The sequence below is a fragment of the Bombus huntii genome, chromosome 7, assembly GCF_024542735.1.
Source record: "Bombus huntii isolate Logan2020A chromosome 7, iyBomHunt1.1, whole genome shotgun sequence".
Classification (NCBI taxonomy): Eukaryota; Metazoa; Arthropoda; class Insecta; order Hymenoptera; family Apidae; genus Bombus; species Bombus huntii.
In genome coordinates this window covers 13,006,154-13,016,095 of record NC_066244.1, presented here as the reverse complement: position 1 = coordinate 13,016,095, position 9,942 = coordinate 13,006,154, and the positions used below count along the sequence as shown (strand labels likewise).

Here is a 9,942-nt window from a genome sequence, read left to right as displayed (position 1 = left end):
ATCAATGGTTCTCAATAGCATGGGCAACATAAATTAAATTTTTTAATATTTAAAAATTGATGCATATTAATTTTGTACCAGAAGAATACTTTATTAAATACCTTTATAAGGTACAAAATAAATACTTTTATAAAAAATATAAATTCTCAATACAGAGAGTACATCGTATACAAATTACATATACTTATGTAGGTATCATACATGGTAGTATTATGTAAGAAAAATATATATGACATTGGTTTTGTGACATCATTGACGTTGTGATAGTTACACATTTGTATAATTACTCATTCATCTTACAATTTTGTATAAGTGATTATGTACAAGCCTTAGTTTGAAAAATATGGTAGATATAGTATAGACTAATAAAGGTACCATTGAAGTACATGTCCTATAAATTTTAAAAAAAGGGAGATACTTCTCGCTTTGTGCGTTTATTAAAACCTTTTTGTTTTTTATAGTTTGGCATAGTGGTAGAGGAACTATTGTACTTGGTATGCATGTTACGACATTCCTTTCTTATTTTTAAGACTAATATTACTCTACAAAAATGATACATATTAAGTGTGTATACATATGTACATAATGCAATGAAAATTAAATAAATCCGATTTAGAAGATATAATTGAATATAATATATCCACGCGTTAATACTTTTCATTTTGTTTATCAAGCTCTAATTTTCTTCTTACGACACTCTCTTATGTATACTGCTCAACTGTATCAAGAGACTAGTATTCACACTATATTTCCGAAAGTAGCCTCTGTTTTTTTTCTTTTCTTTTCTTTTACAATGAACAGTAAGGAATGTACAATATTAGATATTGTGAATTAATAAATGTCTTTCTACACGAAACGGTCCGTAACAATAACTTACACAGGCAAATATTACAAACTAAATGCAAGAATAAATATACGTAATATGTAGATATTTTTAGCGTAGAGTGATACCATTAAACGTATCGTCTATTTTTTGGTACTTTGCGACATCTTTGTCTTCCGAAGATCGCAATTATACAAATAACTATTATTCCTATCAGCACTGCGCCCACGGCCCACGCTGCCTTACTAGTATTTGTCTTTGGTTTATTGTCATCTCCTATGCCTTGGGTGTCAAGTGATTGATCAAAAGGAGCCTCAGTTGTCACTGGTTCTAGTGGATTATGATTTTCTGACTTTTCGACTTGTTCATATATAGGCGACTTAAACTTTAAATCTTTGCTCGAATTAGTCACAATATTTATATCGCTCTTTTTATCATCCTGTCTACTTGGAGACTTTCTATTTATTATTTCTGTTTTTTTCTTTATAGTTTGTTTCGAAGTGGCAATTGTAGTGGTTGGCGGAGCATTAGTAGTCGTGGCATTTATTTCCATAATTAGTTTCTTTTCTAGTTCATATAATTCTGACTCTTTGGCTGTAACTGCCTTGTATTGAAAATCCTCATACTGCTCGTCAATGAAATCTTCCAACGGCGAGAAAAATGAAAGTAACGAATCCAGTGAAATTTCATCTATTTCTAAATATTTATTGACTACTTTCATCCAATCATCGGCGCCTTGCTGAATCATTTTTCTGTTAAAAAAATGTCCTTAATTTCTTTTTTACAAAATTGTTGTAAAATTTTTGTTTATAAGTAGTACTCACAAAAAATTAATATTCATCTGTTTTCTTACGATCGAATCATATCTAATTTCTGTGGATTCCATCAGATATTCATACAACTGAAATGCCAACATTGTACCGACTAGCTTTCTGTAAGAAAGTAATATGCAATAATTTATCGATACATCAATGTAAATATGTTATTGTCTCGACATTGTTATTACTACTTACGGCAAATATGGTTTATTGTTCGTGATATGATCATCATTTAAAAATGTGGGTAAATTAGATCCATTAGATTTGATTCCTTCATATTTTTCCCTAGAATGAAAATTTTAACAAAGTTTATTAGTATTAAAAAAATCTCTTAAAATATATTGAATATAATCTTAATATTTCAAGCAATTGGTACCTATATTGCCACCAAGATGATATTAAATCTTCAGGATTTGTTAAGTTTTTTTCAATAGCATTGATTCTCCACATATCTACAGATATATAATAAGCAATCCGCGGTAGCGTATTCAATGCAGTAATCATAAGAGATACAATTAAATTTTGATCATTATTGCTAGAGTCATCGATAATATGTGTGTAATTTAACCAAGCAGGACTTGCTGCTAAAATACCAAAGAGTTCCGACACACCTTCTTCTAGGGCTGCAAATAAAATGTTAATACCATTTGTAATGAGTCAAATATGTATTTGTTGTTAATATCTTACCTGAATATCGATTAGCCGTATTAAGTATCGGAGTATCCTCGACAGATAATTGATTGAACACAATCTTTCCAACGTTTTTGTGAGTAGAGAGATAATTACTTATAGTAGGTTCAAAGCAAGTAGATACCCTGTAATGTAAAGATTTAAATTAACTGTTACGTCACGTGACATGGCTTGGTAAGAGGCTTCTTCCTCCTATCTTCATTCCTAACGTTAGTCATAACCAATGGGCATCGCGGTTCGTTACCCTCACTTTCCTAACGAAAAGTGTGAGCAACGAATCCGCTTTCTTCATACAACAAAGACACCCACTCCGAGCTTTCCTCCGTAATCACACAAGAACGAACTTCACTTGTTCTCACAACTACAGAGCAGTCATTTGATCTCTAGACTTATTCCACAGTAACATTCGAGTAACAGTCAAAGCTCATCAGTAACAGTTAAAACCAGCTCGAGTTAAAACATAGTTCGAGGAAGGGAAGGAGTCAGAAGTCAAGTCAGCAGAATCGCCAAGTCGAAGATAGTCAATCGACAGAAGATACATCATCATAGTCGCCAACACGAAACGAGTCTCAGGTCGTACTCATTCGTAGTTTGTCATTCCATATACGCAACATTGTATCACATTGAAGTTATTGGATTATTGAAAATATATATTAACCTGTTAATATCAGCGTTATATTCATTCAACCACCCTAATTATCTTAACCGAAATAAGAGATCGAACGATTCGTGGCGTCAATTATTCAAATCGTAACGGGAATTTACGACTTCCGTTGGCGCGCTTCTTCGAGATCGCGTCTCCCGCGAACGGTCGAAAGTACATTAACTTAAGTAATAAAAAATGACAATTTTTAAAACATTTACTTATAAAGTACCTCAAAACAGCATCTTTGCAGAAATTAACTAATTTTGAAGGACACTGTCCATAGAAATAACTATTTTTCCAAAAATCTGCTTGTGGGGCTTGACTTAGTATTTGTGTACTCATAGCAGAAGCAATTCTGTACAGTGTTTTCGCATGGAGTTTCTAAAAAGAAATTTAGTTATGCTTTCTGTACAGTTCATGTATCATTGAGGCAACAAACGTAATTATTACCTTCTTCCAAAGATTTTTTTTAATATTATACATAAGATCTGGATAAGGTGTTACATCAACTGATATAGGAATCCAATCGTTTCCTTGCAAGGTTCCTTTTGGAATAAATGCAACTTATTTAATATATTCGTATTATTCATTTGAGAGTGTAATTCAACAGTGTTATAGTTTACCAAGTAAGTATGCTGGTATTGTATCATTCATAGCAATATCATACTTCTGAGATAAGCTACTTATTACGAATTTCAATATTTTTTTATGAAGATCGACAATCCCATTCCATATATATTCAACTTTATTATAACCATCACTATATCCACTTAAAAGTTCCCAATATTCTTTAACATCTTTGACACCTAAAATTGAATAACATTTTTACATTTAATTAAAAATTGTCAACTTTAAAGTGTACAAAATATAATTTATTTTCCGAAAATATTTACCATTTGCTTTGGCAGCTTTATCAACAAGTGGTAGGATGGCAGAGAAATTTTTAACTAATGAAGCTAGTTCTTGATGCCATGCTATCCAAACAGTGTTTTTATTTCTAACATCATTACCACGAGACAGTATACGTTCCACATCTAAAGTTCTCAATATATATGTGATTAATTACCATATAATTGTGCATCTGTTTATGATGGATTGAAATTTCTGTTACCTTTTCTTGTGTGATTATTTAAAATTCCTTTATGAACTGTAGATAATCTCAGCAACTCTGTGGTCCCAGAAAAATGAACAAGCTACAAGTAAGATTCTATTAAGTTTATTTAAATAAATGTTTTTGCTCAAATAAAATGAAATCTCACGCTTTTAAAATCTTCAGTGTCCAATAAAGCATCGCCTATTTTTTCAGCAACATCATACTTGTATTGTAAAGATTCATCTCTGATATCAGCTTTTGAAATGTTACCAACTTCGTCTTTTTGTAAGTTCTTGAAGGAGGCATAAGAAATTAATTCGTCTTCCTATAAAAAAATTATTGTATTAATAATTTTGCATATTTGTCGAATTATTAGCATATTTATACATTATTTGCATATTTGTTGAATTATGTATTCTGTGCTTATAATTTGAAAAACATACCCATTTTGATAATGTTTCATTCGATGGTGAATTAATAAATTCCCATTCCGCTTCAGCTGTACTCATACAAGTATCCTCGTAAGCGAATTCGGTTAATTTTATGAAAGCTTTAGTCTTTTCATCTTCTACGGACGCAACCACATACACTATCAGATTAAGGATTATGCAAACCCATTTTGATGGCATCCCTTTACGGTAAAAAAAGAAGATATTATTATTTATAAAAATAAGAAATATTTACTAAGTCGTAAAAGAAAATATATTAAAAAATATAAATAGAGAATTGTCAGTTCATTCAATTTCTAATTCTAATAAGATACTTGATTATTTTATTATAAAAAAAATGGATAGAAGTAAATAATTAAAATATGTCTTACTCAACGCGGGAAATTTTTAAATGTTAGGCATACGCGTATGATATCTGTTAATAATATCTGCGCCCGTTGAGGTATGTTTTTGTTATAAAACATTGGTTTTTATGATAAAAACTGTACATTGAAACGTATTTAAATATATTTTGTCAAAGCAATTACTTGTTCTTAAGCGACTCATTTCATTATCGTCATCCTTTTCTGTGAAAATTATATATGTAGCTTTCGTAATCATGAGTCAATTAAAGTCTAAAGCACTTTCCCTTCTATTTTTTTTATCTTCACGAGTTCAACGAATGAGGTATTCCACAATTTATTATGGGTAGTATACTTGATTTTTATTTATAGTTCAAAAAAGAGATCGCGAATTAACACATTAATTTCTGACTACATCGATTGATGCATCCAGATCCGTATGTATTTTATGGAAGTATGGTGTATTTTATGCTCTATACAATTTTCTAAATTAGACAAAAGAAGAAGCAGTTGTGTTTTGACGTTGTATGATCCTGTATAAGATCTCGAATTTCCTATTTTCTCTTATACGTTTAAAATTATTATTTTGGTTTTTGAAATATAGAAACTTTAATACAGACTTAATGTATTCTAACTATATATATACAGGGTGGTTGGTAACTGGTGGTACAAGCGGAAAGAGGGTGATTCTACACGGAAAAAGAAGTCGAAAATATAGAATAAAAATTTTTCGTTTGAGGCTTTGTTTTCGAGAAAATCGACTTTGAATTTTCGCTCGGTACGCGTGCACTTTATCACGTCTCGTTATAACGGATCTCACTGTAGATCGTTGTCTCGATGGAAAAATTAAAAAAAAAATTAAAAAAAAGAAATTAAAAAAAAATTTGTATTCTATATTTTCGACTTCTTTTTTCGCATAGAATCACCCCCTTTCCGCTTGTACCACCAGTTACCAACCACCCTGTATATTCCTTCGATACTATATATATACATGAGCTATTGCTACGTTTTCTTGGAAGATCAAACGCGATTTTATTATTCATAGAAGTCGGCATAATAATCATGAATCGACCAACTGTACGTAGTCACACCATATTCGCATATTTAATTGCTTTCAATTTGATACCATGCTCAAGCAAATAATTCTGTTCATAAAGGTCGTCATGGGAACTTATTGACACCTTGAACTGAACGACCATTGGTCTATATGTATATTTTAATGCGTAATATTTACACGTTGTGGACGGGAAAATCGAGAGAACGCAGTGAGAATTGATGCACTTTCTATTAATTAACAGATAAACGAAAATGAACTTCATTACTCACTGCTATATAGCTTGGTGGCTTGTTTTTTACTGTCCTTATTTTTTGTTATTTGAATCTTATTATTTTCATTTATCTTACAGATATAGTAGTAACATGTATAGTAGTAACATATTATAATAGAACTAGTAACGGAAAAATTTCTTGTCATATCTAATGATTAGAAAAATTCATCTAATGTTGCTTTTTATTAAATACGTAATTGCGTAAATATGTTGTGTAATTAAGCTATGTATAAAAAAACGTTCATCTGAAAGACAATGGAAAGCGTCACGATGATAAATAATACATTTTGAACCCATGTACATCAGGGTCATCAGACTATAAATGAAATTTCCCTATTAATCATCCTTTGTTTATGATTAGAACCATTATAACAAAGTCCAATGAAGATCTCTTTTTAATTAATTAAAATGTTATGTGGTATGTATTATATGTTAACTATTTAAATGCATATGACAATATATGTAAATAGATACATACATATAAGTCATTTGAATGAAAACTATCGTAGAAAATAACGAAAGGAAAAGACGTCAATTTGTTTTGTTTAAATTGGTTCAACCGGTACTGGGTTTCATCATTATGAATTCCTTTAAAGTGTATATTTTTTCATATAATGATAAATGGACTCGAGTCATGTAAAAGCTTGGAATACATGACTATCCTTAAAAATCGGGAGTCTCTATAAATACGATAAACTTTTGCTACACGAAAAGAAAAGATTTCAAGGAAATCAATTTTAAAGAAATCAATGGATATTATTCCGAATGGCACTGGTGGCGAACTGGGACAAAATTTTGTGGGTATTGCTAGATGAGATAATAGGACTGAAATATAAAATCTTGGCATTGGCAAATCATGCGTTCCGAAGATACAGGTACCTAAAGATATATATAATAAATCCTTGCTGTTATTAAGTTGGCGACAGTGTTTCTGGCAAGATTTACCTAGCCCAAACCACCACCAATACCCCTGTTTAAGTAGAAGTGATTATTTTTTTTACTCATTGAACATTTTTAAGCTTAATATATACATACATATATTTATTCTCCAGCTATATACATCATTTATCTTCACATTATTATACTAATTGCCGAACATGGCATTTAATAGTAGTAAAGATCTATTATATAAGGACCTATACTTTTTTCACACACGATTTCTTGACACTACGATCTTATATCTCAGATCTACTATCTCATACCATGATATCCATCAAATTTCATCTTCATCGACGACCGGTACTTTCAAAAGTACAGCCAGATTAATGTTAACGAAATAATGACGCATTTTTATTATAGATATGTAACGTAAATGCTTTTTAATGAAATATTTCAGACTCGTAAACAAGTATCCGCGCATCAAAATTAAGAGGGATTTGCAAGTTGCCATGTGTGCGCAAAAATAGTTGTGTATAACAGCAATAAACCTTCAGCCAGTATTGACTAAATGCTAAACGCATTAAAGGCAGAGCTAATTTTGTTTTATTTTCCACTTAGATTTAGGCGACGAGTAAATACAGAAATTGTGTCTATATATAAACAAAAGAAAAAAGTTTAATATTGATCCTCAGAAATCGACATAGCATTTAATTACGAATTTAGGACATTTACAATTGATTACCAAAGACTACATAAAGTCTACATACTACTTAAACTGGAAATATCGTAATAAAGAAATTACTCTAGTAATTCTTATTAGTATCTAATTTTTTATTAATTATTATTAGTACCTTAGTATCAAAATAGATTAGCTTGTAATTTTTCATAGAAATTTTATATAATCTTCTACTCTATAACCGAATATTCTATGGTTATACTCATAATTGCTTTTTGGTCAAATTTTTCACGTAACTAATTGTAAGTTACTAGACGCTTAGAATTTTAAGCACAAATATCTAAAAATAAATCATTTCAAAATAGCTTAAAGTTTTGTAACATTCGATGTGTACAACAAATTATATCCAGCATCGTTCCAAAGGTGATTTGCATATTCGTGTCTCCACCTTGGGAATAAGACCAAAATAATACTGTGTTAACATATAACTGCAACGATTTTCCGACAACTAAATACGTCTTTAATTTTCTTTTTACAAATCAAAGACACAGAATTCAAAAGGTGCATACATACTTTCATAACTTATTGTACGTATTAACACTAATGTTACGCGATTTCAATAATAATATTCCGATGAACAACCAGACTCCCATAGTAAATTGAATCCAAATATAAATAGTGCGAAATTCAAATTATTTTTAAGAAACTGTTTTTAAAGTCGTTTAGTAATCTCGGAGTATATTATAGATTTTATCTTGGAAAGATATATGTATTACTTCGTTTTCTTCGATATCGCAATCACCGATTCAATAACATTGACTAGAGAAGTACAGAGCAACGAATTTTCGTTCCGCTTTCGTCTATGAAACTTGATCGATCCATCCTCGAAATCAAACAAGTTCAATGAAAATTGTAATTGATATGTTAACGACTACTGAAGTTGTTTTTTTATGATTAAGATAAGTTCATGTGCATCAATTATGAGTGACTTTGAATAACGGAAAATTTCTTGCATTTAGTTCAATTAATACATAGTAAGTGATGCAACGCACGATATTTGACGCATTGTTATTTTTGGCTCAATTACAAATTTTTAAGCTTTTATATTTTTAACCTTTAAAATTTACATTATAACAGTATTTTAAAGCACTATTTACATTTATTATTTGCATTGATGCGTTAATAATTGTAAAAAATACTTATATTTGACATATATATATGTTTCTAGAACGACCTTAAAGTCTTTAGAATACGAATGGTACTAAAATATATGAATTCAGAAATAATAAATTATTATGAAGTTTAGAATTGAAATAAAAATTAAAAATCTTTGTCTCATTTATGGTATTCTTGAATAAAGTGTTCAAAATAAACGATAAAATTTATTTAATTCAAGGTACAAAGAATAATCAATTGTGACTTGGACCATGGTCAAAAGACTAGATCTAGTTTAAGTTTCCTGATCTTGCTCACCTTAGCTAGCCGAGCGTCGTTTCGCTCGACGTTCACGTTTTCGATTTTGTTTCCGATAAGTGGCTTCGATTTGTGTGACGAACAAGGATCAACTGCACGTCAGAATGCGTTCGAACACGCAGAGCAAAAGAGTAAACGTACGCACACACACGTGGAGAAGTTACTCGCGTCCCTCTCGTTGAAATGTTTTCTATTTTTCGAAAAACCAGAAGTACGATCAAAGATTGTCGTAAAAAACGTAGAATGATTAAAATTGAACAAAAACTACCGCGGATATGCACAGTAGTTGATTGATTATCTCACTTTTATCTTACTGCAAGTAATATACAACTCATCACATGTATACTGTATGACTATGATCAATATGACTATTTGTTCAAAGTTCGCACGATCCAAATTCCTTTACATCATGCTAGTCGCCTCGACAGCATACTCAGCGAACTGTACTGTAGGTAGTGTAGCGTGTAACGTGTGACGTATACACAGTCATCGAGAATATAGTTATATAGAGTATGTCATTCAATGATTTCGTGATTTCTCAAGTTAGAGTAGAAGTGGCACAGACGAGGTACATATAAACCAAGCTAGACTTGATAGATAACGTTTTTTCACGTCTTATGTTTTGGTCATATAACGTCTTTATCATTTTCGTGTCACATACGACATTACCGATTAAGTATAGTAGTGACTATAGAGAAGTAAAGACAGAGTGCGTTAGCGAGCTGA

The 9,942-nt window shown here is 30.8% G+C and overlaps 1 protein-coding gene across 2 annotated transcripts; it reads right to left on the bottom strand.

Annotated features, from left to right (window-relative positions):
- Positions 1–66: 66 nt before the first annotated feature.
- On the bottom strand, positions 67–9,808 carry LOC126867297 (angiotensin-converting enzyme-like). 2 transcript variants are annotated; one of them, XM_050621606.1, is made up of 14 exons: positions 9,520–9,808; positions 9,217–9,406; positions 4,514–4,701; positions 4,237–4,395; positions 4,089–4,170; positions 3,871–4,011; positions 3,601–3,783; positions 3,428–3,522; positions 3,207–3,358; positions 2,329–2,456; positions 2,018–2,264; positions 1,837–1,926; positions 1,648–1,755; positions 67–1,575 (listed from the first exon to the last, which is right to left on the bottom strand). In XM_050621606.1, the coding sequence occupies exons 3-14, from the start codon at positions 4,697–4,699 to the stop codon at positions 954–956; spliced, it is 2,193 nt and encodes a 730-aa protein (XP_050477563.1). In that variant the 5' UTR covers positions 4,700–4,701; positions 9,217–9,406; positions 9,520–9,808; the 3' UTR covers positions 67–953. The 2 variants fall into 2 exon arrangements, with proteins under 2 accessions (XP_050477563.1, XP_050477562.1); XM_050621605.1 differs by having other exon boundaries at positions 9,217–9,808.
- Between the last annotated feature and the right edge of the window lie 134 nt (positions 9,809–9,942).